At 46.7% G+C, this 27,813-nt stretch overlaps 1 protein-coding gene across 4 annotated transcripts in view; it reads right to left on the bottom strand.

The window, feature by feature from the left end:
• ETV6 (ETS variant transcription factor 6) overlaps positions 1–27,813 on the bottom strand; it is a 240,936-nt gene that overhangs the window by 20,071 nt on the left and 193,052 nt on the right. For all 4 annotated transcript variants that reach the window (XM_059082644.2, XM_067008733.1, XM_067008734.1 and 1 more), the window contains 2 exons: positions 17,454–17,588; positions 1,307–1,852 (listed from right to left, as the gene is read on the bottom strand). In XM_059082644.2, the coding sequence (XP_058938627.1) occupies positions 1,307–1,852; positions 17,454–17,588 (681 nt within the window). The remainder of the gene's footprint in view (positions 1–1,306; positions 1,853–17,453; positions 17,589–27,813) is intronic.

The raw sequence follows: 27,813 nt of genomic DNA, 5'->3' as shown, positions 1-27,813 counted from the left end.
ATTGGATTTTCTTGATTCAACATTCCTCATGTAAATTATTTATAATGATAAAATTGAGGTGACATTGGAGGTGCCCTTGGGACCAGAGAAGAATTTAGAGACAAGTGACTTAGATAAAAAAAGGGACGAGTCAAGGCAGAAGTAAAGCAGCCTTAGGACCCGTGTCGTCATGGTGTCGTGAGCTCCATCCCGAGCTTCAGCTGGACCTCGCTCCTGCGGCATCAGCCCAAGGAGGAAGCGGCACGTCTCACCTTTCCCTGAACAGTTCTGACCTCTCTCCTGTGTCCGTGTCTCCCTCCCATTAGTGGACCCATAATCACCTTCAGCATCGAGCTATACCGCCCTTCCTCAGTTCCTCCAGTCAAAATACCCCTTCTCTCTGCGCTGCTTCCACGGCACTGAATTATCCTCGCATACAGTAAGTACTCAATAAATGCTTGTGCGCTGACTGGGCGGGGCAGAGGGCTTATCTCCTTCCGCCTTGGGGCTCAGTGGTTTTCACGTCTGTCTCTCCTAGTAAAATTTAGATCCCTTGAGGAAATAATCGGTGTTACATCAGCTCCGTGTCCCCTACTTCCCAGTGCATTTATCTGTGCACGGCAGGTGCTCCAAAACTGTCTCGTGAATGGAGAGAAGCTCTAGGAAAAGAGTTAACTTTGCCAAGAGGTTAGAGGATTATAAGCTTCCGGAGAATGATTTCATGTAAATTATGGGCGGGCTAGCAAAGATACAATGTGGTGATTTTTTTTCACTGGTTTCCACTGGTTTCTCGTCTTAGGGGAGTGAATTTGGGCTTGTCAGCATAGAAGGGAAAGAATTCGGGAGTGGTTTCCTCTGTCCAAATGACACAGCAGCACCAGACTCCAACACCCTAATCCTGCTTTTCTCTCCTGCCCCCTCCCAAGGTGGAGGCTACGTGGGGTTGCTGTGCAGAGGATGGAATTACAAGCCTGAATCTGAGACAAAGGTTCTTTATGCTGTGCCTGCTCGTTAATTAGCCGCTGGAAGCTTCGGGACAGGGCCATTCACATGCTCATAAACCTTTGATTTCAGATGTCTTTGCTCAGCCACGATTCTGACGTGACTCTCCTTGTAAGCTGGACAGAGGACATCTGCTTCTGAACACTTCCGAGGCTCGTAACTCCTCCAGCCCCCCTGGCTCATTAACTAGCCCATTAAGGATTTCGCCTCCCGCGGGCAGACGCCTCCACGTGGCCTCCCAGAGCCTCGGGGGGCACCTAACTGGGACAGAGAGAGGCTCCAAGGAAGCTCGAGGCTGGAGTGCGGCAAGGGCGGCGGCGCTTACCTGCTATCCTCCCGATGGGCATGGCGTGCTCCTCGGGCGGCGAGACGGAGACCATGAGGTGGTTCATGTACGCCAGGTCCTCCCGATGGGAGAGGTTGATGGGCTTCCCTTCCCGGTGCAGCCCGTCCTCGGAGAGCCGGGACTGCTTGAAATCCACGGAGTGCCGGGGGTTCAGGATCAGAGGGTGCATGATGGGGCTGGGCATCAGCTGGATCACCCGCGTGCTCTCCTGCCGGGGGCTGGAGGGCTTCTGGTGGGGCTCAGAGGGTGGCGGGCAGTGGTTATTCTCCATGGGAGACACTGACAGGGGGTAGGACTCCTGGTGGTTGTTCTCCTGGTGGAGCCTCGGTCCCTGGGCCCTCTCGGCCGGGGAGAGGCGGCGGATCATGTTGTCCAGGGGGGAGCGGAGGGGCCGCTGCTCGGGGTCGGGGGAAGGCCGGTGGTTGGTCGTGATGGGTGACCTGGAACGGTGCAACAGTTCAATGGTGGGAGGGTTGTGGTGGACGTTCTCCACCGGCGGCCTCGGGGTCCTCTGGACACAGTTATCTGTGGAGCAGACGGAAGGACAGTCAGAGACCCTGATGGATGGTCAGGGGAGGGACGCCACTGCCGTCCTAAAGGTGGCAACCGTGGAGCGCGTGCGGAGGCAGCAGCGCCTTGCTTCCCGGGACGCAGGGTCTTTTCACCGCTTTCGAAAAATGAAAGCGCGCATGCTCGAAATTCTCTTCCTGCCAACGGACAAGCGAAAAATGTCCACAGACATTCCATTAATCACCTACCAGTGGCTTACAAACACAAGGAAGCCGCGTGTGCATTCTTTATCTTTTTGTTACTTGACTCTTGGACACGGCTTTGGGGGTCCTTAAGCGTTTTTCTCTAAACGCTTTCACTGACTTTTCATAACCCACCTTTCACATTCTCTGCCTCCAGGAGTTGTTGGTGTTAATGATAATGACGATGACAATAATAAAGAGGTTACTATATATCCTATGTACTGGATTATATTGTTTAAAATTTATAACACACCTAAGCAGAAGATACTATTACTCCTATTTAACAGGAGAGAAAATGGAGGCATAAAGAAGCAACTTACCCAAGGTCACCCAGCCAGTTAGATTCCAGTAAGATTCTAGAACCTTATGTACCCATTAGAATATCTACTTCTCTGCTATGTAGAAACTAGGGGGGGAAGTCACATCAAAACCTGCTCCAAGCATGCACAGTGGGCCTAATTTACATAATAACAATCGTGTACTTGAGAGAACACTGAGGGTCATTGTGTTTCTGAGTGCACAGACAGGTAGAGTTAAGTAAGAAGAAGGAGGGATGGACCCCTGACAATACCTCCACCCCATCCCACCTGAACTTTCAAGCTGGGGACATCTGAGGAAGGATGACATGAGAAGTGTTCACAGCTCAGGGACTTCCCTGGTGGCACAGTGGTTAAGAACCCGCCTGCCAATGCAGGGGACATGGGTTCGATCCCTGATCCGGGAAGATCCCACATGCCCGCGGAGCAACTAAGCCCGTGCGCCACAACTACTGAGTCTGTGCTCTGGAGCCCGTGAGCCACAACTACAGAAGCCCGCGTGCCTAGAGCCCGTGCTCCGCAACAAGAGAAGCCACCGCAATGAGAAGCCCGCGCACCACAACGGAGAGTAGCCCCCTGCTCTCTGCAACTAGTGAAAGCCTGTGCGAGCCAAAAATAAATAAAATAAATAAATTTATATATATAAAAGAAGTGTACACAGCTCAGCAGCAGAAGTGGCTCCATGGGCTGGGTTGAGGGAGGGACCAGCATGTACGTGGCCATAGGAGTCCCGCTGAGGGTTGGAAGAACAAAAATCTGCCTAAAACAATGGAGTTTTCTCCAGGGCCTCACACGCATCTTAATGAGGTTTCTCTGGCCATATCTGTTCCCAGAGCTGTCTCACCAAAAGGATGTGCATACTTGCAGGTCCCTGTTCTGGTCAAAGACTTGTCCATGGTTCTCAGTAAAGCAAGTCAAAGGTATCTCCTTTATCCGTTATGACAACATCTATATGAAGGACATACAATAGGGGATCTGGGAATCTGATAGAGTTAGAACACAGAGACAAAGGTGGTGGTTTCTTAAGGTTTTATATAGGGTTAACAGGAAAATGGGGACTCCACTAGATGTCGCAAATCATATGAGACAGTGAACAAAAGAAATACTGTTCATGATAATTAAAAGATCATCTCCCCGAAGGCAAAGGGCTTATTTTGTAACCACTATATAACATGCTGCCACGAATTTAAAAGTGCTTAAACGTTGGAACGGCTATCAATAGGAGACTGGTTTAACAAATGATGGTATATCTCTACATGATGGAGGACTACACAGCTATAAAATGGAATGAGAAATAACTAAATATTTTGCTAAGGACTGATCTCTAGGCTCTATGGCTAGATGAGCAAAGCAAGGTGAGTATTTATGGTGTGCTACCATTTTTCTCAAAGGAAAAGGGGATTCCAGTTTCAGTAATGGCAGAGTGGCTTGTATCAGACTAACTTTCCTACATATAGCAATGATAGAATCTGGATAAAATATATTTATAAAAGTTATTGAGGGTACTGGAAACTGAAGGGGATTTTACTCTTGCAAGAAAGGAACTGCCCAGAGTAAGATCCAAATTTATACAGCTGTCACTCTGAGGGTCCTTCCCAGTCCGTGTAGTGTGAGGCAGCTAGAAGAACAGAAAGTTGCTTGAGATGCCAGGGAGTAGAGTATGAAGCTGCCAGAAGGGCAGAAAAATTGAGAAAACAAATTCTGTAAAGGAGGGACCCTCAGAGGGAGTAGCCACTAACTGGCACATAAAACTCCCTCAAATCCTTAACACGTGCTCCTGAACTGCAATGTGCAGGGGGAACTCCAAGGAGCTCAGTGAAAGGTAACAGCTGTACAGTTCAAAGATACGAAATCTCAGCTGCTGGCCATGGTATTGGAGACAGAGTTCAGAGTTGGGGCTCCATCAAGGAAGGCTCTGAAAACACCTCAGGCTGCTTATTACCCCAGATGGCCACACCTTAGGAGTAAGGACTATGCTCTAGGACAAAGGGATTTGCCTGAGGGCTAAAGGCAAAACTGAAATAAGTCTTCCCTAACCAAATAAAAGACCAAGCCTCCACAAATTCAGAGTGACTGGCTAGTTATTTAACCACTTGCTAGCAGAAAAATCAACACTCTTCAGAGGAATATAACATAATCCAGAGTCTCTACAGTATGTTATATGTAATATTCAGTGTCCAATAAAGAATTTCTAGACATGTGAAGGAACAGAAAAATGTGACCCACATTCAAGAGGGATGGCAGTCAATAGAAGTAGACTCTTGAGATAATCTAGATGTTGGAATGAGAAAAATAGAACTTTAAAGTAGCTATTATAAATAAGTTCAAGCACCTAGAGAAAATGATGGTCATAATGAGTGATAACAGATGGAGACTATCAGAAAAGAAATGGAAACAATCAAAAAGGGTTTTGAACTGAAAAATACAGTACTTGAAATACTGGACTGGAGGGACTTAATAGCAGATGGGAGATAACAGAAGAAAGGGTTAGTAAATTTGGAAACAGATCAATAAAAATTAAAAACAAAGAAATAGATCTTCAGTGACCTGTGGAACAATATTAAATGGTCTAAAGAAATGTAATTGGAGTTTGAGAAGGTGAAAAATTTTTTTTTTATGGAGGAGGGTTGGTATCCCCCCCCCCACTCTCAACCACATTTTTAAAAGCTGAATTATTTTAAAGCAAATTAGAGATTGTGATGCCCTATCCTAAGTACTTTTGTGGTTATCTAAGAAAATAAGATGTTTTCCTGCACAGTCACTATAATATTGTAAAAGAGGAGAAAACAGAAAGAATGGGGCCAAAACAAAACAAAACAAAATCGAAGAAATAATGGCCAAATTGTCCTCAAATTCGTTAACAACAACAGCAGCAACAGTATACAAACTTAAAGATCCAAGAAGCTCGGCAAATTCCAAGCAGGATAAATACAATGAAAGCTACATTCAGGCACAGAGTCGAACTGCTGAAAACCAAGAATAAACAGAAAATTTTGAAAGCAACCAAAAGGGAAGGAAAAGTTACACCACCTACAGGGGAAAAGTTATACTAATTATGGCTAACTTCTTTTTTAAACACCTAGAGAGTGTGCAAGCTTGTACACAAAAAAGATATGAATGGAGACGTGTAGATTGAAAGAGACTTGAGAGACACATCAACCATTTGTGAAGTAGAGACAGACCCTTGCTTGGATTAGGATTCGAACAAACTGCAAACACATTTATGAGGGCTTCCCTGGTGGCGCAGGGGTCGAGAATCCTCCTGCCAATGCAGGGGACACGGGTTCGAGCCCTGGTCAGGGAAGATCCCACATGCCGCGGAGCAGCTAAGCCCGTGCGCCACAACTACTGAGCCTGCGCTCTAGGGCCCATGAGCCACAACTACTGAAGCCCGCACGCCTAGAGCCCGTGCTCCGCAACAAGAGAAGCCACCGCAGTGAGAAGCCCGCGCACCGCAGCGAAGAGTAGCCCCCGCTTGCCGCAACTAGAGAAAGTCCACGTGCAGCAACAAAGACCCAACACAGCCATAAATAAATAAATAAATTAGAAAAAAACATTTATGAGATAGCTGGAAAAATGTAAACAGTAATAAAATATCTGATAATATTGAGGAACTATTAGTTTTCAGGTGATGTGATGGCTCTGCGATTATGATTTTATAAACGGAATTAAAGTGCTTAATCAACCTTGCAAAGATACAGGTTGGGATGACAAGTCAAGTTCCTCCCTTTAACCTCAATGCAAGTAACGCTTACCGGATGCTGACGAGGCCCATGGCGTTAACTTTAATGGCCGAAATCATTAGTATGATAGAAATGATCTACAGTCTTCCGGGGATGAGGCAAGTTTTCTTTTCATGGCTAATACAGATCTCAATTCTGCCATCCACAAAAATGAATTCATCTTTTGTCCACGGTTCACTTTTTATGTCACAGAACATGATCACCGTAAGCGATATTTAAGACAGTTGCATTTTGAAGTTTCACGTATTTTCTTCCAAATGCCATTTACAGAATACCTCCCTTTCCTTAAAAGCTTATTAAGGATTAAAAATACTTCAGGATGATGAAGACCATGTACTGAGAAATCCTATTTCCTGAATCCATTTCCCGTCTTACAAACTTTAAAACAGACACAGGCGGTGGCCAGTAGCCTGGTTACCTGCAGGTTTTCTTTGATGTCCTGGGCGTCAAGGCTCAGTGGATGGGTGTGCACATAGGGCAAAGCCTTAGGAAGTCTGGGAGAACTATGAGAGGAAGAACTTTCGTGCCAAGGGTAAAAGAGGAACTGATGTAATGTCCCGGGGAGATTTCACTCTCTGTTCCTGCCCAGATTTGGGGAACAATGAAGGAGGGAGACAGTGCTCTGGATAATCCAACTCAGATTTTACTTCTGACTCCGGATCTGGGCAGGAACAGGACTTGGAAGGGCTTGATTTATTTATTTCTCTGCAGACACCACTGAAGGAGGAAGTACTTGATGAAGCTGATAGCGTTAATGGTGGAGAACTGGAACCGAGGGTATTTAATTCCAGGCTCCTGGTGGTCTGGGCACAGCACTGTCAAGGCTGAAAGGTCTGCAACGTGCCCTTTCAAGCTTTGTTTCAGTTTGCGAAGCATGTGCCCACGTATGGAGTGGCCTCTGACGTTGCTACCCGGCCGCCTGCTGCCTCTGTTATTATAAGTTGGCAGCAGGGTATGGAAACTTACGAGACCAGAGCCGGCAGGCAGAGAAGCTCCGGACACAGGAAATGCAGTAAGCGGACAGCGGGTGCATTGAATCCCCTAGATGTAGGGCTCTTCTGTCTAAAACAAGAAGATGTTTTTTTGGTCTGGCCTTGATGTCTGGGTTTGTTCTTGGTGAACTGCCCAGCTGGAAAACTGGGAAATTATCCACATTGCCCTTGGTCTGAAGGTTTTGTTATGGGAGGGAAACGCACAAGGAAGAGAGAGGAAAAGCCACATGTAACTGGCCAGTGTGGGCTTAGAAGGAGGGGTGAGGCGGGGAAGGTACCCAGGAGTGGTAGGGACCTCATTCTGCTTGAAAGTACTTTCTGATCCCAAACCTTTCTCTTTGTACATCTCCTTTAGACACAAATAATCCTTTCTTCTCACTACCAAACAGCCCCCAATAAATTAGGACTTTAAATGTGATGATCACAAAAAAAGGTCTGATTTCCTTTCTCATCCTCTTTCCTTTTACTTATTAGGAAAGTTTCTCTATTTAGAATTCATTAGAATTCAACCCAATTTAATCAGGTTTATATAACGAATTAACTAGTAGACCTAAAAAACAAAGCAAAACTCTGCCTTTGGTTAAAGTCTTGGTTTTTGACTATGAAACTTCCAGGGTAGAGCAAAGGCTAAGATCAAGTTTACGTCTCACACACCAGGATCACACTTCCCCATCGTGCTTCCCCTAAGGCCATGGATGATAATAAGAGACAGAGATGCAATTCGACAGGCCCAGCAGATAACTCTCACTCATCACGCTCAGTGCACAGTGATCCACATTTTCCCCCATGAAAACACCACTTCCCAGCACAATTTTGTAAAAGATTAGTAGGAACCAAGAATGATATAAAGACCTATACAAAAATTAAAGGCTCTAGATCTTGAGACGGAATTCAAAATAGATTTCATATACATACTCAGGTTCTGTCACTTCTTGTTAAGAGTTGACTTGTGTGCCCCCCACCCGAAAATTCATATGTTGAAGTCCCAACCCCCAGTACCTCAGAATATGATCTTATTTGGGAAAAGGGTCATTGCAGACGTAATCAGGTAAGGTCAGGTCATACTGGAGTAGCAGGGGCCTCTATTCCAATATGACCGGTGCCCTTGTGAACAGGGGAATTTGGACACACAGACATGCACACGCCGCACAACTGGAGAGGAGTGTTTTGTCACACAGTCACTACAATAGGAACTGAAGCAAAGAACTTTCAGCGATGCCAACCATACGTGAAGCAGTGTCTCAGATGCAGAGTATGCAGAGTAAGGAAACGCGGCCCTTGCTCTCAAGGCTACCATAGTCTAATGGAGAAGGCGGACATATCAAAAAACGACAAGAGGCTGTATAGGTGCTGAATTAAGAGTCAAAGCACGCAGGGGTAGGCCACGCAAGATCTACAAGCCGAGGATCTCCAAAGGTTGCCAGCAAACCACCAGAAGCTGGGAGAGAAACGTAGCACAGATTTTCCCTCACAGCCTCAGGAGGAACCCATCCTGCCCAGACCTTGATCTTGGACTTCCAGCCTCCAGAACTGAGACAATACATTTCTGTTGTTTAAGCCACCCAGCGTGTGGCAGCCCTAGAAAACTATCCCTACTACCGCCTTTCCAAGAGGTTCAGCCAAGACTTTCCACTGACCCTCTGCCTGCCCATTTCAGTGTTTCCATCTCACTCAACTCCCTTGTCACATTCAGTAGTCACCGAATTCCCTTGCAGGGCCTGAGAAGAAAACTGCCCTAGCTTGGAGTGGAGGATTCACAGATGTCTGAGGTCATACACAATAGATCCTAAGGAAGCATCTAGAATTTTATAAGCATTTGGGTGAAAGGGGCTGAAAGAAACAAAACAGGTGACTTTCAGGACTCTGAAAAGTCCTGGACGGGACAGCCTCCAACGGGCCACCTCTGCCAGTGGTTTAGCACAGATGGTGCGGGCAAGTCTACACCAGCCACAGACGGGGCCTCGTGCTCCTGGCCGGACGCTGGCTCTGCTCTTCCCAGGTGATGTGGAGGAGTCTCCCTCAGTCTCGGGAGAGGCCCACGAAAGCAGTGAACGAAGAAATCAAGGGATGAGCCCATTTGCCCTTTGGAGGTCAACGCTGTGAGTCATTCATAGGGAGGGGGCCAGGGCGCCACAAGGGTAAAGGCAGAGGAAGGCAGCAGAGGGGAAAGGGTGGGGGGCTTCCTTCTCTGGACTTGAACCCACCACCCCCAGCCCTCTTATCTCAGAGGAATCAGGTGGCGTTTCCTGAGGGCTAAGAGGAAATCTCTTGAAGACTTCCTGGTTACCTTGGGAGAATTATTCATGTCCATTAGGGAGCGCTTGCCCCTGAAACTTTTAGCTCCATGGAGCAAGCTAGCCCCTGGACTAAGGGCAGCCTCCATACCCCTGGAGGAAGCCAGAGGAGGCAAGGAAGGTGCACGGGTCCCCCCAGAGGGAGGCTGATGATCCCGATGAAAAGGGGCTCCGTGTGCTCCCATCACAACCACACGCTGCATCGGGGACCAGGTCAGAGGGTGAAAGGTCATGCTGCCCTAGACCACGACATATAGGAGGCAAAGCAGGAAGAGGAGGCCCTGGAGAGGAGAGGAGGGCAAAGAAGAGAGGAACGGGGCCGAGTGCGGGGGAAAGTGTCAGCTGGTGCTCGGGGGCTCTGACACTGGGAACAACAGGAAGTTCTGGTGGGACCTCGTTACCTCCTGCCAGACTCAAGAGTCACAGGGATGAAAGGGGCACGAGAAGGTTAACCTTACAGTTCCTAAGGGCGAGAGGAGACGGCCAGCTTAATAGAAGGGTTCCAAAGGCTTGTGGAGGAGCTATCATGTGCCCGGTCCTGCAGGTAACACAAAGTGTAGGCACTGCCTATTTTTCAAACAGGCTGTATCCTGAATTAAGGTTTGCCCTTTAAATGTATCTTCCCACAGAAATCATGCAACAGATGGTGCCCACTTAACCCATGAAGAAGTCCTAGGATAATGGCATGGGAGGACAACAGGCCTTTCCTACGTCCGGATGCAGAAACCTGGTGTTTGCACAAAGCACATGCCATGGCAGTAACGGGACTGCTTAAGAAAACTGGAATTGGAATAGCCCAGGGAGCTATATTCAATATTTTGTAATAACCTATATGGGAAAAGAACCGGAAAAAGAATAGATATATGTGTGTATTGATATATAACGGAATCACTTTGCTGTACACCTGAAGCTGACACAATACAGTATATTAACTATACTTCAATAAAAAAATAATTAAAAAACAGAAAATTGGAATTGGAGGTAAGAAAAAATAACCATTGCACAACAATGTGAATATACCTAACATTACTGAATTGTACACCTACAAATGGTTAAGATGATAAATGTTATGTGTATTTTATCACAGTTCAGCTTTTCTTAAGTTTAAAGAAAAGAAGAAAAAACCTGAACCAAATAGTGCTAAGAAACAGCAAACAGTAATAATGAATAGCATTTATCGAGCACTTGCTATGTGACAGACGCTGCTCTGAGGGCATTTCCCAAATGAACTTGACCTTTTCTTACATCAATCGTATTGGATAGGCACTGCTATTCTCCTTCTTTTACAGATGAAAACAGAGACACAAGGAAGCTAAGCAACTTGCCTCGAGTCACACAGCATTTCCCAAATGAACTTGACCTTTTCTTACATCAATCGTATTGGATAGGCACTGCTATTCTCCTTCTTTTACAGATGAAAACAGAGACACAAGGAAGCTAAGCAACTTGCCTCGAGTCACACAGCTGGTGAACCGGGGAGCTGGGATTTGAACCCAGCTGGCCTGGATCCACACACGCACCATCACGCTCTCTGGTTCTACCACGTGCTACACGGTTAACGTGTATAACACAGATGTCAAACCCGGGCCAATGGCCTCCTTGACACTTCAGTCATGAACACGATTCCAGCAAGACTAGAAAATCGGGGGTGGTTTTTACAACAACGGGTACTAGGATGTGGCCTGAGCAGCCTGAAGCCTCATCTACCCGGGTGCCTGCTCAGCAGCTGTCCTGGGGGGCCGGCTCTCAAGGAGCCACCGCACGAGGGGCTGGTCCAGGGGTACGAGAGCCAGGGCTTCCGTTCTCAGAGGCCACTGCCTGACTCAGAACCCACATTTCTCCCAGGCCGGGAGGTTTTTGTCCTGCTAGTAAGTCCATTCATCCCGGGGCAGTCAACGATCCAGACAGGTTAATTCAGTCCAATTTAGTGTGAGTTTTTAATATCATTAACTGAAGACATACACTGGGGTCTCAAAAGTTCTCTCTGACATTTTTTGGCTTTCATTTGACAGCTTCAATACAGATGGTCCCCGACCGACGACGGTTCGACTTAGCGATTTTTCGACTTTACAGCGGTGGCAAAGGGATACGCGTTAGGTAGCAACAGTGGTTCAAACCGTGACTTTCGATCTTTTTCTGGGGCCAGTGCTATGCAGGACGATGCTCGTGAGGCTGGGCAGCGGCAGGGAGTACAGGTCCCAGCCAGCCCCGCGGTCACGAGCGTGAGCAACTGACGCCCTCCTGTACCCAGCCAGCCATCCTGTCTCGCGCCTGCCGTACGGCGTTCGTTCAAAAAATTACACGAGCTATTCAACACTTAATTATAAAATCGGCTTTGCGTTAGATGATCTTGCCCAACTGCGGGCTACTGTAAGTGTTCTGAGCGTGTTTAAGGGAGGCAGGCTAAGCTGTGCTGTTTGGTAGGTCAGGGGTATTAAATGCATTTTCAGCTTAGGATATTTTCAACTTAAGGCGGGTTTATCTGGCTGTATATCCCCATCCTAAGTCTGGGAACATCTGTACTGTGTAGCAGAGACAGAAGCAGGAGCGCGGGGACCTGCCAGTATATGGGACCTGTCTCAGCATCCTAATCTCCACGGTTCTTCTACTCATGGTTTAATCATTTGCCCCATTTTCAGCGTGCTTGCAAACACACCAAATTAATAAAAACGTTATTTCGGTCAGCTCATTCATGCTGCAGTGGAGTGAACACCGCTACTGGAACCGAGGGGACCTGGGGTTAGGTCTTAGCTTTGCCACTACATAGTTATGTGATTTGGAGGCAGGGAACTTTACTGCTCTTAGCCTCAATTTCCTCATCTATAAAGTGGAAATAATATTACCTTCTTTATGGGGTGGTTGTGAAGATTAAACGATTTAAACATGTAAAAGCTTAGAACAGGGCCTGGAATGCAATGAGGACCCCATCAATGTTAGCTCTCAATTTGTTCTTATGAGGTAGATTCATGTACCTCGTCTTGTTGAATTATCTCATTAAAATTGTATAAGATTTCCTTCCTCCAAAGTAGTCTCTGGGCCTTGGGTTTGGTGGGCAGGGGAGGGAAAAGGGGAAATATTTCCCCCAGTAAAGCAATCATGTAAATAAAATTTCTGTGGGCCATCCCAGAATACAGGCCACCCTCCCCACCCTCCATGAAGAAATGATTTCCCTCTACTATCTGGGCCATGACCATGGGCTAGCTGTAAGGAGAACTGAGAATGACAGCACTTCAACACCTGAAATTTCTCGTCCTGACTTCCAATTTCCATATCCACCTGGCGACAGAGAGCTGCCCCAGAGCAGAACTTTCACCTTAGAACTGTGTCTGCTGCTGCAGAAACAATCAAAGCACAGCGTGTGGGAACAGTTTCAAATTCAAGTGATTAAAAATCACCTCCCAATTCCCTGGCGGTCCAGTGGTTAGGACTCGGCGCTTTCTCTGCTGGGGCCCGGGTTCGATCCCTGCTCAGGGAACTAAGATCCCGCAAGCCACATGGCATGGCCAAAAAAAAAAAAAAAAAAATCACCTCCCAGTCTCTTAGATGGGGGCATAAGAGAGGGTGGATTGAAGGGTCGAAATTATAGGCAGGTCCCCCAAAGAGATCATGGGATGAGGACATTTGAGAAACAAAGATCCTGTTCCTCCTCCCTGGAGACTTGTGCATGTCCAGTCCAACAGGGGTGACTCTGCAAAGCTGGCCCCACTTGGAGACCAGCCTAGACTAGAAGCATACTTTAATTGCTCAATGAACTTTTAGGGAATCACTCATTCAAGTAGTTCTAACACCAAAGGACCAGTGGCAGTCGAATATATACTTTGGCACCAAGCTTTTCTTCTTAAATATTCCACGGGAGCCAAAAGTCACTGACTTCGGAACCCAAAGTATCAAAAGAAGTTGATATCACAACTGCGTGTGACAAAATAAATTTATTTCACGACCAACTGCTGGTCTGAAATTTCTAAAGACGTTCTGCCTCCTGGTTTTGGTGAAAGAAGTAAGTCTCCTTCCTACATAGCTATCTACGTTGTGCCTAACTAATTCGTAACATGCAGATAAAATGGGTAATCAATAATCAAAGAAAAGGAATCTATTTAAAATGAGATTTTCACTGTGAAACAAGTGAATGGTGCTACTCTTGGTGTGACTACTAAAGGGGTACTGTTATCAGCAGTTCTTGATAAGGGGAGATAAACGAGAATACATGTTCAACTTTTCTGAGCGTCACCAGACAGGACACTGCTGTACTTTTGTGCGTTTTAGTTGCCTGCGACCCTGAAAGGTGAGAATGTGTCTTAGTCATCTTCATATCACCCAGGGAGACTCGGTCCTCAGGATTTAGGAGCTCTAAGATCTGATACCATTTGGTGGTATTTCCTGTCTTATAACTGGGGTGACCAAGGGCCGGAGAAATGAGAAACTGAGCCCTTATGACTGTTCTGGCAGAAGAGAGGATTAGAACCTGGTTTCCTGATGTCCAGACCCCACTCTTTAAGACATTTAATCTAAGCTGACCATGTGTCCCAGTTTGTCAGGGACGGTCCTGGTTGATGCCTGCTGTCCAAGCTCACTTACTAGAGTCCCGTTTCACTAGCATAAGTGTCTGGGTGTGGATGAAAAGTTATAAGGTTATCGTAATTATATAATATTGCCGGCCCCTCCCAAAACGAAGTAAGGGAAGAGTAGCAATGCTGCTTCTAATAGACCCGGGTGGTAACGTGAGTACCGCTTCACCCAAGGCATGACATACTTTTAGAGATAATGAGAGTTTACAAAATAAGGGGTTTGAATTAGTATGATCACCCTTCTCTCCCATCAGAGCCTGGAAGGGAGCCCCTGAGCTAACAATGACCTCCAAGCTTCGGGCACTGCCACGTGGCTGCCAGTACGGAAGGTGAGGTTTCAATGTAATGTACTCATAGGGGGTCTTTGCAGGCACCTGTTGCTGGATTACACAAGATACGTTTGTCCTGTGATATAAATTCCCATTGTGAAATTATGAATGTCTGAATTGGGCAAGTCGGCGGCAGCGATGAGGTGAAGTCACGGGGCGTTGAATGAAGCTTTGTGTTTGTACGTCACCCCTCACGCCTCGCGGTGCCAGCCCGTTGAGGGGCCGGGCGGGCCCTCTCGGGAACGGCCCATTCGCCTTCCCTTCCGAGCTCTGGGCCGCGTCAAGAGCGACATACTCTTACATCGTACTGTGTCCCCCATTAGGTAGCATAAATCACTGGGGATGTAATACTGGATGTTTATAATTTCACTTAACAAACTTTTGGTTTTTCCCCCAGGACCAGATCTCTCTGTATATTAACAAATGCCCATATTAATGTGTTCCCATTCACGATATAACCGTATTGATCCTAGAGATAATTCATGTTAAGCTGTAAATATATTCTTTTTTGATGGAGGAGAAGGGAAAGGTGGTTGGAGGTAGGGACCTCATACCGATCCGTCCACCTCTCTAGTTGGTCCCTTTGTCACCAAAGGCACCCATCCATGTGGAGGTGTGGGGGCCAGCAGCCCCCTCATAGCACCTCCGTGCCCGGCACAGCTCTTCTCACGTGATCCCACCTGACAAAGACCCGTGCTCGCTCTGTTTGCCCACCTGCTCACGTGAGAGCAGGCAGAGGGCCAAGGCACATACCAGGATGGTGTTTTCTGGCTGACAGCTTGAAGGAACCGGCTCTGAGAACGTGCTTTTTTTTTTTTTTTTTTTTTTGCGGTACGCGGGCCTCTCACTGCCGTGGCCTCGTCGCTCCGCGGCACGTGGGATCTTCCCGGACCGGGGCACGAACCCGCGTCCCCCGCATCGGCAGGCGGACTCGCAACCACTGCGCTACCAGGGAAGCCCCAAAACGCGCTACTTTTAAGAGCAGGTCTGAAGCGGAGCTACCTGACCTACAGGGTGATGCAGCCCTTGACCTTGACCTCATTAGCTCCATCCTTTTACCTACTGAGCTCACCACGGCCAACAACACAGCACTTGAGAGCGCAGCTCTTCAGGGTGTTGGTGGTGGCGCACGTGTGTTTCCTCGGTGGGCGGGGTCTGAGAGTGGCCAGCGTTTTCCGCTGAGTCGCTCCTGCCCACGAGGACAATAACATACACACCTCCTTGGGAGTCAGATCAGGCCAAGGGGAGAGAAGGAAGGAGCTGTCATGAGATGAGACCATCAGCCTCCCATCCCAGCTGAGGATAAACGGGGAAATCGAAATTCCAAATGGGATTTTTTTTTTTTTTTTTTGTAATAATGAGAAAGAGAGAGAGAGTGAAAAACAAAACAAAACAAAACAGCCCATCACACACCTTTTGTACGTGGAGAGGCAGGCCAGGCAGGATAATCCCTGCCCTAATCCTAAAGCTTCAGTGAACCCACCTCCTCTTCTCTGGAGTAGCTGTTGGCTATTACGCAAACTGGAAACGCACAGGGCAGGAAGGGTGAAAGAACGGAGAAACCGAACTGGGGTGGGGTGGGGGGGGCAGCTGCTCAATTCAGCAGAGGCAAAGCTCGAGGAAGACGGGAGGAGAGGCACAGGTGGGGAGGCTGCAAGAAGCACTCGCTTACTCTCCATCACGGAGGCGAGGGGACCCGCTGTGAGATCCCGGAAACAGGGAGGAGAGGCCGTTCGGGTGCCTGAAGCCAGGCTCTGTTCTGTGACGTGTTAATTGGGGAAACACATAACGTCTCATTCTGAAATCTGCCAACAACAAAACAAAAATAGTCCTGCTCTGGGGGATGTTCAATCAGTTGAAGGAAATGCCCCTGAAAAAACCCCAGCGGCGTGGGCCCCCCATCATCTTGTCTGAAGGACAAGTTTAAAAGAATTAATGTTGTGTCCCCAGTCGGGGGATGCGGATGTGGACGAAATGCTCCCCAGAGAGAGGCACGGGGCGTGGCTGTTCAACGGAACAGGGAGCAAAGGAGGATTCTTATACCTTATCTCTGTACCCAAGAACCTGCTGTGGAACTCTGCCCGGGGCCCCGATGCGATTCTGGTCCTTTGCTGTGTTCTCTAGCAGCGCTTTGATTAGGACCAGTGTATCTCACCCGAGCAGAGCAGTGCACGGCACACCTGAGCTAAGCACTCACAGCGAGCACGTTGCAAGCCACTGCCTTCGGCGCCCGCATACTAGACCTCCTGGGTCCCCCGCAGAGTTCACAGGGCTTGGGGTCTCTTTTCTTCCTCCAGCCTAGGCTCCCCTCTGCTCAAAACCCTTCACTCCCCGCCGTTTCCCTCCACAGCCCGGAAGTCAAAGTCCTCCTCGCCCTGATTCTAATCTTACCTCCTTGGACTAGTTCTGCAACAGCAAAATGTGGATCATTGTTTGTTTGGTTTTTTGTTTGGTTGGTTTTGAATTTTTGGTTGCACCCCATGGCATGTGGGACCTTAGTTCCCCGACCAGGGCTCGAACCCGCGGCCCCTGCATTGGAAGGTGGAGCCTTAACCACTGGACCGCCGGGGAAGTCCCTGTTGATCACTGTTGAAGTAGGGGGAGGGGATGGATCACAGGGCCTTAGTTAGTTTATTCTACTTGGGGTCTGTTTGAAATTTTTCATAATCAACGGTAGGGGGAAAAGAAAGGTAAGCTCTATAACCCAAGTCATGGGTTGCTCTCTATTCCAAGGACTCCCTCCATCCTGGGTCTTCCTGGCACGTTCTCCACTTCCTTCCTGCTTATCAGACCTTCACAGAATCCTACAGCGTCACCTCGTTCATGAAGCTGAGCCTGCTGCCTGCACTGGCTGTGATCTCCCCTTCCACTGTCTCTTTATAGCACCTGTTATAATTATTCTTTGATACTGACATGTGTATCTATCCCATTTCCTCTCCTAGACTGTGAGTTGCAGAGAACCAGATCTTATTCATCTCAGCATTTCCCCCAGGGTCTCAAACAAAATCAGTACCCCACAAATGCTGGCTGAATGAAAAATGAATCACATGAATAAGAACGATTTATCAAAGGAAGAGTGGAACCTCTGGGATTTGGCTATGTCTCGGGCAAGGAGAGAGAAGCCTCCCAGGTACCTTCTTCGTGGTTCTGATGCAGGATGACTTCTGGCTGCGTGTGTATCGAGTTTCCGGGGTGGAAGAACGGTGAGAAAAGAATCCGAGGTTTCCTCTGCTTCAGAATATGCTGAAGGAGTTCATAGAGCACATCACCTGGATAGAAAAAGGAAAGAAAAATAGGGAAATGGGAGTGTTTTGTTCAACAACTATTTGCTGAGCTTTGACTTTGCGCCTGGCACTGTCCTAAGGACACAATGGTGAGGAAGACAGGTCTGCCACCTATCCACGTGGAGCCTATAGGGGACAGGATGTGGCACTGAAACTCAGGTCAGATCCATGCAGGTTGTTTTTTTTTTTTTTGAACTTTTTTGATTATGAAAGTCATATACCAAAAAAAGTATAAAAAATGCAGGAAGATAGAAAGAAACAAAAATCACCTATAATCCTATCCCTAAGAGACACAAGCCTGTTAATGCTATCTGCAGTATTATATGGTTATAGAATTAGAATCAGGCTTATCATAGTTTAGTATCTCTCTTTTTCCCTCCACATTATTTAACTGCTTTAGTAGCTGCATTATAACAGCCTGTCATAGGGATGTACCAGACTATATTAGAAACTTAAACTGTCCCAATTTATTGCTACATCTGTCTTTATTTGCATTTCAGATTATTCAAAGAAGAATTACAAAGTCATTAAGGATGAAAAGTTTTAATGTTTCAATGACAACTCATGGATTTTTCATAGAAATCTTCCCAAGAGAGAAAAAAGTGCCTTTCTGATCTACCCCAATCCCAGGCAGGAAAAGAAAAAACGTGAAAAAGAAACTCACAAGTCCAGTCAGAGGCGCTAACTATTAAAGATACCCTATAAGGAACTGCCATGTTCTGGGATGCTTCCCTCTAAAAATACACACAGGCACTGCTCCAAGGTTCCACAATCTCTAGAAAATCATCTTTAGATGTCAGCACCTCGCAGACGATGGTAGGGGCTGCTCTGCACTGGGGGCCTTCTGTTCTATTTGGTATTTGAAGTGTCCACTGAGTTGTTAATTAGCCAAAAGAGCTGTCATGGTCTTGTCCCTCCCCTTTGACTTAGGTCCAAGTTGAAAAATGCAGGTGGGTGCCTCAGACCCCCTTAGGGGTGGGTGATTAATCTTTAAAATACCACAGGCTTTTCTAACTGCCCCCACGCCCTTCCACATACAGATACGCAGTCAACAATTGTACCAAACGGTGGGCTTTTGTCTCTAATTTTAGCCACTTTTAACAGATACTTTAATTAACAACTTAATTTAACTGCATATTTTGGGCTATTGCTAAATTATTTTTTTTTCCTCTTCAACTCAGCCTGAATCTGAGAAACACTCCAAATGAATTCCTTTGTTTCTGCAAACTTCTGTGCCTTTTCTATTGGTACCAAATAAAGTTCCACGATACCCCGTCGTAAGTGATTCCTGAGATGCCCTGGTGTCTTTCCTTTGATTTTGTTCCTTCCTCTACCTTTGAATTTTGGCCATTATTAATATAACTTACTGCCACTGTTTACTACTGTGATCAAATAGAGCAAAAGACTTCTAAGAACTGAAGACCCCATGTCACTTGGGCATTTCCTTTTAGTGAAACGGGCGAGGAACTGCAGAGGTGTTCTGAACCCGACTTAAAAACGTTGTGTGTAAGGTAGACCCGTGACACATGACTGCCTTTGGAGCTGGGAAGGCTTTGGAGCTCATCTAATTCAAATCCAGTAGTCATGGTGATGCTGTCTCTGATGAGACCAGGATACAGAGCCTGAAATACAGTCCTATTTTAATGATTCATATTTTAATCGCTTACAAAAATAAGTCCCTAATCAACATTTTGTGTCTTGGTTTAGTGTAAATGTCTTCCTGAACTTCTCCGAATTTACAAGGCCTCTCAACGCTGGGTTCTACCCTGTGGAAACGTTTGAGCAATGCTTGATACCGGTAGTAGCTGAAGAGAAAAACGCTAACACTGAACAAAAATGTGTTCCTGACGATACGAACAAAAATGGTCAGTTATTAGTGTGCCCGCTTTGGAAGGGGAGGCCAGGAAATACAGATGTCGTGTGTGTGTGTGTGTGTGTGTGGGTGTTGGACTCTGTTGGTTTGGATGCGGGCTGGTGTGAGGGGAGGGCCCCGGCAGCCAGGGCTGGAGCCCCAGCTCCTCTGCATCAGGCGACCTTGAGCGGGTCCCTGAACTTCTCTGTGAGATGCAAACATCTCCCTCAGAAGAGGATGTCGTGAAGCAGGGCCTGGTACTGGTCACACGTGGTCCCTCCTTGGAGGTCACTCGGGGGGCTGGCGGAGCTCTGGGTATGGTGGCTGGAGAGCGGGCAGGTCACTTTCTTTTCCGTTTCCATTTCTCTACGTGCACAGAGAAAGCGAGGCAACAAAGTGGATGCCCTTTACCTTCTCCAGGCCTCAGTTCCTCATCTGGAAAATGGCGGTATTAGCGGTATCGACCTCCCAGGATGCCTGCGGGGACCGGATGAGGTAAGTGTGTAATCAGCTCATCACAGCACCGGGCAGTTGTGTGACCACCGCTGTTCCTGCTATTATTATGGATATCATTCAAGTGGTTTAGGACAGGCCCGTAGACCCCGAAGGAGGTCTCAGGAGAACAAAGGAAGAGTGTCTGGGTCACGGTCAGTGTTACGTTCCCCCTTCAGAGAGGGCAAGGTGAAGTGAGGCCATTCCCCCGCTGGGCTAAGCCTGCAGCGGGGCTGATACGTGCTCTCCCCCACACTCTCCCAGGCCTTCTGTACGGCCTTGGCCCAGCCTCTCCTCCCCGAGCTAGCAAAGGGAGCCCGGCAGAGAAGGCTCCTCTCTGAGTGAGGAGGAGAGAGCTGGAGAGGGGCCGGTCAGGCAGAGCTCAGCCAGGTCCTTAACCACAGAACTAGAAAGGTAACGCTCAGAAGTGCCACCTGTGACAGCTGGCTAATGGGTGGGAGCCTGGGCAAGAAAATACTTAATTCTAAGACTGCAGAGTACGGCCACAATTGGACCGGTCCCTCCACAGACATGCTTCTGTGGCAGCCAGGAACGCAGTCGGGGAATGTGGCTGGCTTAGCACAAACGCATTGCTACTCGGGGGGAAAAACCAACCCGCCGTGCGCGCCACGTGTGTATGATTGGCAGGGACAGTGTGTGCCTGGCGATGGCTCGGAATCTTAGAGGATTCTATAGGTTTCCTAGAGGGACTCAAACTGGTGATCAGTAAAAGTCCCCTGCCTCCTCTTCCCCAGCCAAGAAGTGGCTTTGGCTGAGTACTTCTGTGATGGGTAGCCGGCCACAACGTCAGCAAACCGTTTCTGGACAGCTCTAGTCGACAGAAAGTTCTTCTGTTGAGTTGGAATCTGGCCTCCTCTGCAATCTCATGTACCTCGGGTCTTTTTTTTTTTTTTTTTTTTGGCGGTACGCGGGCCTCTCTCACTGTTGTGGCCTCTCCCGTTGTGGAGCACAGGCTCCGGACGCGCAGGCGCAGCGGCCACGGCTCACGGGTGGGATCTTCCCGGACCGGGGCACGAAACCGTCTCCCCTGCATCGGCAGGCGGACTCTCAACCACTGCGCCACCAGGGAAGCCCCTCGGTTCTTAGTTTTGGTTTCTGGAGCAGCACAGAACATGCGTCCCATCTACAACAGTTTCCTAAATAAATAAAGATGCTCCCCCTCCATCCTCTTCCATCTCCACTGGCCCCCAAGTCCTCCGATACCCAGTCAGTTTTCTTGCTACATTCTTAAAATCTTCTTATACACAGGAGATCACATCTCAAAAGTGATCTTAACAAAAAGATATCTGGAATAAAGAACAGATTTTTTAAAAAAGTTATAGGGCTTCCCTGGTGGCGCAGTGGTTGAGAGCCCGCCTGCCGATGCAGGGGACATGGGTTCGTGCCCCGGTCCGGGAGGATCCCACGTGCCGCGTAGCGGTTGGGCCCGTGAGCCATGGCCGCTGAGCCTGCGCGTCCGGAGCCTGTGCTCTGCAATGGGAGAGGCCACGGCAGTGAGAGCCCCGCGTACCGCAATCCCCCCCCCCAAAACCCCAAAAAACTCTTGACCTGTTCGACACTTAATAAGTCTTCTCTGTCTTCCCAGAAAAGAAATAACTAGTACTAACCATAAAAGATGCTCCTATTGTACTAAGCAATAAAACCAAGGCTATTGTTTAAAGGATAACAGCTTTTGTTGGTTTCTCCATATATCTTCAGGCATACACACATGGCTCATGTACCCACAGGTACAGGCACAAATGGATTTGCCTCAAAGTTAGTGAATTTCAGGGGCCTTTATTTGTATAGTCCCATGAAAGGAAACCTAGAACTATGTGCCCTCAAATTATAAATTTCAGGTCCCAAAAACCCTAGATATACTCCTAGGTGCACACACACACACACACACACACACACACACACGCGAGAAACCCACAAACTAAACACACATACAATTTTGTATCAGGGATCTTGATGTTAAAAGCCAGGCAACTACTTCGAGAATCCTAAATTCTATTATTTTATTTGCAATTCGTTGAAAACGAACAGTAGCGAGAGTGAATAAAACTGCTGCAAGTTGCCTCTTAGCAAAGACTGGTGTCTGAAGACCAAGAACATAAAGCTGCTGTTTAGGGGGCTAAACATATCTAAGTTTCTTTACTTTTTTTTGTTTTTTAACATCTTTATTGGAGTATAATTGCCTTACAGTGGTGTGTTACTTTCTGCTTTATAACGAAGTTTCTTTACTTCCAGAAGAGCGCGCTTGGGCTCTGGAGCAAGGAAGTCCCAGGTTTGAATCCTGGCTCCTCTATTCAACAGCTGCGTGCCCTGAGGCAGACTACTTTTCTCTTTGAGCCTTAGTTCCAGGCTTAGTTAAATATTCTTTTGTCTCAAATGAGAAAAATGCCCAGACTCAGCAGGGCTGTTAAGAGGATTAAATGAGATAATGTGAACAAGTGCCAGCCACACGTCTGCCCTCCTGTGAGCTCAGGAGATGGTACCCCGTGTGATTATGATAATTATTAACAGACATGTCTCCAAAAAATCTGGAAACTATTTGCTCTGCTTCAATACTTTTGTCTTTAAAGGACATGCATAAGTTTCATAAAGTCACATTCATAAGAATGGAACTTTTTTCCAGTTGACATCATTTCATGCAGATATTTCTAGTTCATGGTTTCTTTCTCTTTCCTTCTAGTTCAGTTTACCTTCAATTTCTTTCTATAGGGTTCTTTCCTTTAGCATGTAAGCAGCTTCAAGTGTTTCCTGTCTTCTACACATGTGCGCGCGCGCACACACACACGCACACACGCGCACGCACACACGCGCACGCACACGCACACGCACACGCACCCCTCTGTCCTCATCTTCCCCTCAGGGTGCTGCTCCTGTTTCTCTCCTCCCAGAGGAGCTGCCCAAATCTGTTATCACCACACCCTTCTCCGTCCACTCCTCAGGGCCCTTTGGTCTCCACTCCAACCCTCTCTCCAAAGCGCTCTTGCCGAGGTCACCTCAATGGTACTTGGGGACTTGCTGCCTCTCAGCAAACATCATCACCACAAGTCACTGCCCCGCCCCCACCCTTAGAACACCCTCGGCTTCAGACGTTCCTCCCTCTCCTGGTTTTCTGCTCTCCCTCCTTCCCCAACCTTTAAGGCTCCCAGATCTCTCATCGTCTTTCTCCCTGGGTAATCTCATCCCCTCCCATGGCTGCAATCAGCTTGTCTATGCCAAATCCACTCCAGCCAGACCTATCTCCTCAACTCCAGAACCTTCACTTACCTCCTACATACGTCCCCTTGCATGTCACCCGGGCACCGCGCATCTTATGTGTTCGACATAAACGCCTTTACAACCCACGTGGTGTTTCCTAGTGCAGTAAACGCCCAGCTGATTGGGCCAGAAACTCGGCACTCATCCTTAACGCCTCTCTCCCTCTTACACAACATCTAATCGGTCACCAAGACTTATAGACTCTGCCTTCTAAATACTGCTTGAATCACCCCCTTTTCTCTGCTGGCCCATCTTAGTTTAAGTCACCGCCATTGCTCCTACCTGCCAGCCAAGCCGACGGCCCTGCTTCTCCCCTCTGCACTTCATCATGCTAATCTCTGCTCAGAGCCCGAATGGCTTCTACCTGTCTTTAAAATAACATGTAAAGTGCTGAACATGATCTGCAAGGCCCCATATGATCTACTGAAGAAATAATAGGTGACTCAATGAATGGCCATAAAGCTACAGTGTATTCCTCTATATTTATATTCTCTGCATTTTTTTTTAGCAAGTCTCCTATCGGGGGGGTGGCTTGGGCATTTCCAGTTTTTACCATTGTAAATAGAATTGCTAAGGGCATCTTTTTTGTCCCTCTATTGGACTGTTTCCTTCAAATACTTTCCTAAAACGGTGTTATCAGTGAAAGCGTATGATTAGTTTTCAAGTTCTTATTACACCCTGCTTGTTCTCCAGAAGGCTGGGACCAGTGCAGCGTGTCATCTTCAAGGCTACCCAGAGCCTCTCCCCCAGGCGTTTCACATCGTTTAACTTCTTGGGTTCAGTAGGTTTAAAGCAGAATTGTCACATTATTGAAAATTTCCGTTTTTCTGGTGATGATTTACACCGTCCACCTCCTCCTATGAAGATTACCTAAAGTAACACATTCTTACATTTGCAAACTGTTCTCTTTTCTCTTTCTCTCTCTTCCGTTTTTATTCAGAGATTTTAGTTTCCTTCTGACCAATGCTTTAAAAAACAAATAAATAAATGAAAGCATGCACAGTGTGGGAGAGATACTTTTCAGATTTGTCAGAAAACTCTCTCTGCTGGTCCCCTCTGCCTGCGATAGGTTCAAAATGAAGTCCGAGGCCTCGGCTCCTTCAGTTTCATCACAAATTCCACAGTGAAAACACCAACGCAGACACAGGCCTGGGGGATCCCACTGGTGGCCTAACAAAACATTGCCATCATGGGATGGCTTGGCTTTCCAACTCTGCTCTATCTTAGTTTCCAAGCATTCCATTCAATCCATTTTTGTAGGCTGCTTGAATTACAAACATTTTAATTTAATGCGGAGTGCCTTCTGTGACCGTAAAAATAAACCTACTCTTTTACTTAGGAACAAATATGTGAAATTCAGCTGATATCTATGTCTTGGACACAGAGATCCTGGGGAAAAAAAAGGGAGCAGGTTGTGGGAAAATTTGAATATTATATTTAAGAGGAGAATAAATCACTTAGAAAAGACATCTAGTAACACAACTGCCTTTACCTGGATACAGAATATAAGGTAAGATAAAGCGAAGAATAAGCTTGTGAGAAAATACAAATACCGTGACATAAGTATGCACTGTTAATTAAAGGACGTGTTGTATGTTTTACGTGTTAAAATAGGACTCTGTACAGCAGAAAGATCAGTTATCACCACCATTTCACTGATGGGATAACCTAAGTGCTAAGAAATTCAGTGACTTTCCTGTAATTGACTTATCTAAGCATTTCTCCGATGGGTAATACACATATTTTTGGCTTGTTTTGCTCAAAGACACAGCAAGGGAAGAAAGAAGCCACTCTGGGTGTCTTCAGTCAAGGGTCACGTCTGCTGGAACTCCCACACTTCAGGGCTAACACTCCCCTCTGTGACCCACGCCCTCAGACCCTGTGACTTGAGTCACTTGATTCAGCTACTCAATTCAGCAAACCACCCACCATTGCTTAATAGAGATTAATCTACACGTTGGTTTCCAAGGAACTATATGTAGATAAAGACTGGTATTTTCACTTTAAAGAAATTTCAAAGAAATTTTACTCTATTTGAAGATCACAAGCAAAGCATATTTCCAAAGTCAAAGGTTCTGGTGGGTTGGAGAGGTTTGTAAAATCACACCGCAGTACGGTAAAAACTGATTTACTTAGTAAAACCCCAATTCACTTTTTGCTGAATTGACTTGAAGGAACTTTGAAAATATGTTTGTTTTGCTTTTTTTTTTTTAGCATTGATAGAAACTCTAACATGAATTAAATTAATAACTTTTTGTTCATTTAAATAATGGATACATAAATACGTTTCACCTGAATAACTCTAAATAAAAGTTAGTATCAGTGCTAACTTGTCTGTTCCGTCTTATTAATATGTTTTCACAGTCTCAAAGTGGTCAAGAAACACATTAGAGTTATTCATTGTAAGACATTCATTGAATTTATAAAATTCAGTGAAATTCCTTTGAATTTACATCATCCCAGACCATTTAATATGGTAACTACCTAGTCGCTCAAGGACTAGGTAAAATTACCCTGTCCGGGTGACATTTTATAAGGCTGAGATTCCTTTACATTTTTCCCTTAACTTTGAGAATGTCATAAATATGTCATCCTGTTGTATCCTCTGATTGAGAGTTTATTTCAAAAAATAGATCCCATTTATATTCAACCTTGATATCTTCTGTTTGGAGATGATATTTTAAAGTACATTCTAGTACATTCCCTATTTTATTCCAGTGGTTGAAAAGGGAGGACCTTTGTCCTGGAGGTGGACAGGGTAAATGTAGTTTGTTAAATTGGTCAAAGAATGCGGAGTTCAGAGAGGCCACCATATTTGACTTAAGGTATCTCAATAGTTCAAGTAATTATAATTCACTGAGCTCCTGTTCTCTCCTCTCTACATTTGGAATGAGTCGTGTCAAGGAATGTTATTTCCAAACACAGAAAGCAGAAGTCTGGGTGAGGCCAGGCAGGAAACGTGGCTGGAAGCTGTAAACATCCACTCATGGTGATGGGCCGGCCACCAGGTACTTTTGCTTCATTCTAGCAGCCCCACGACTAGTGAGAAGCTGCTGCTTTGTCGTACGCAGCAAAAAAGGTCCAAGGAAAGACAGGAAAAAATGGGTGAAGTCTAGGTTTTACAAGGTATACAGGTCGAAGGCGACCAAGTTCTTGAATATTTATTTACTGCCTGTAGGTGGGAAGTTGTAATGTTTATTGGAAGCTTAACACTTCCAGTGGTTGAAGTTGGGTTGACCTGTTCAGAGTGGAAGGGAGTTTAGGATCCCCTTGCTGAAAATCCCATTTTGTGGATGAGGAAAATAAGGGCAAATGAGGTGACGTGATCTGCGGAAGAGCCACGTGTAGAACCTGGGCCTCACGACATCTACACCAAAGGCGAAAGCAAAGCCCATGTCAGGAGAAGCAGTACCAAACTTTACACCTGAGAGAGAAACAAGGTTTTCTATTTATACCTTGTCTCTATCTAAGGAGAATATGGGCAGGTAAATCACGCCCTCATCGCCCTGCTGGCTGGCTACTTCACGGGAAGGGTCTTCTCAACTCCTACTTAGTTCTGTCTTCCAATCCCTCTGACAATTCTCCCCTGTTTGTGATAAGTTTCCTTATGGCCCCTACTGGCAGGTATCACCTTGATATTCTGTCCATGGCTTTCTGGTTGATGCCTTAATTAAATTACCTACGGCGTAAATTTATCTTTATGCTCAGCTTGATGTAATGAGGATAATACTCAAAGTGATTATTCCCAGCTTGGCCTGGTTCCTGTCTCCGATTCTGCAGAACAAGACGCATCTTCCTGGATGTCCTGGCATCGCTTGGCCAAAATGCTGGAAGTATTATTATTTTGGTGTCACTGATCCTATTCCGGACTTCAGCATCTTGCATGAGGACCGTAGCAATAGCACTGTATCTAGCTTCCGTGCTTTTAGCGACCCAATAAATCCACCCTATGCACTGATGGCAAATGTCTGTACCAAAGGGAGAGCTCCAATCATATCATCCTCCCGATCAAAACCTTTCAGTGGTTTCCCATTACCTGCAAAATAACATCCAATCTCCTTAACCTAGGCTTTAAGGTACTCTCAGCTTGGGTCATAATTCAACCAGTATGTACTGAGTGCTGACTGAATGCTGCGCTAGATGCTGGAGACATGGCAGCTTAACAGGGCACCGCCCTGTCCAAACTGAACTCTCTACTCTGGGAGAGGATACGGAATAGAAAACAATCACATGTGGAACACAGTGTGTGACTCGGGAGTGTGTGTGTGTGTGTGTGTGTGTGTGTGTGTGTGTGAAAGTAGCAGAACTTGAAACATGAAGAGGCAAGCAGACAAGTGAGGGGGGCGGTGACGGGTGACAATGAACAGTGTCTAGCTCGTGCGGCCTCCTCTCTGAGTTCCTCCTCCACACGAACTGGCCTCAACACCTTGCCTTACCTACCTCTTGCTCGCCTTTCCAAGCTTTCAAGGTCCGGCTCTGCTACCGCAGCCCCGAGCCTCATTGGACAACCCAATCATCTGGAAATCATCTCTCTATGCCTCAAAGTCCTTCAGCCCAAACTTCCGTCCTCCGGTGTGGAGCTGCCCAGGGAAC

Source organism: Kogia breviceps, chromosome 12 (assembly GCF_026419965.1).
Source record: "Kogia breviceps isolate mKogBre1 chromosome 12, mKogBre1 haplotype 1, whole genome shotgun sequence".
Classification (NCBI taxonomy): Eukaryota; Metazoa; Chordata; class Mammalia; order Artiodactyla; family Physeteridae; genus Kogia; species Kogia breviceps.
The sequence above is the reverse complement of the archived record's forward strand: the minus strand, read 5'-3'. Positions and strand labels throughout refer to the sequence as shown.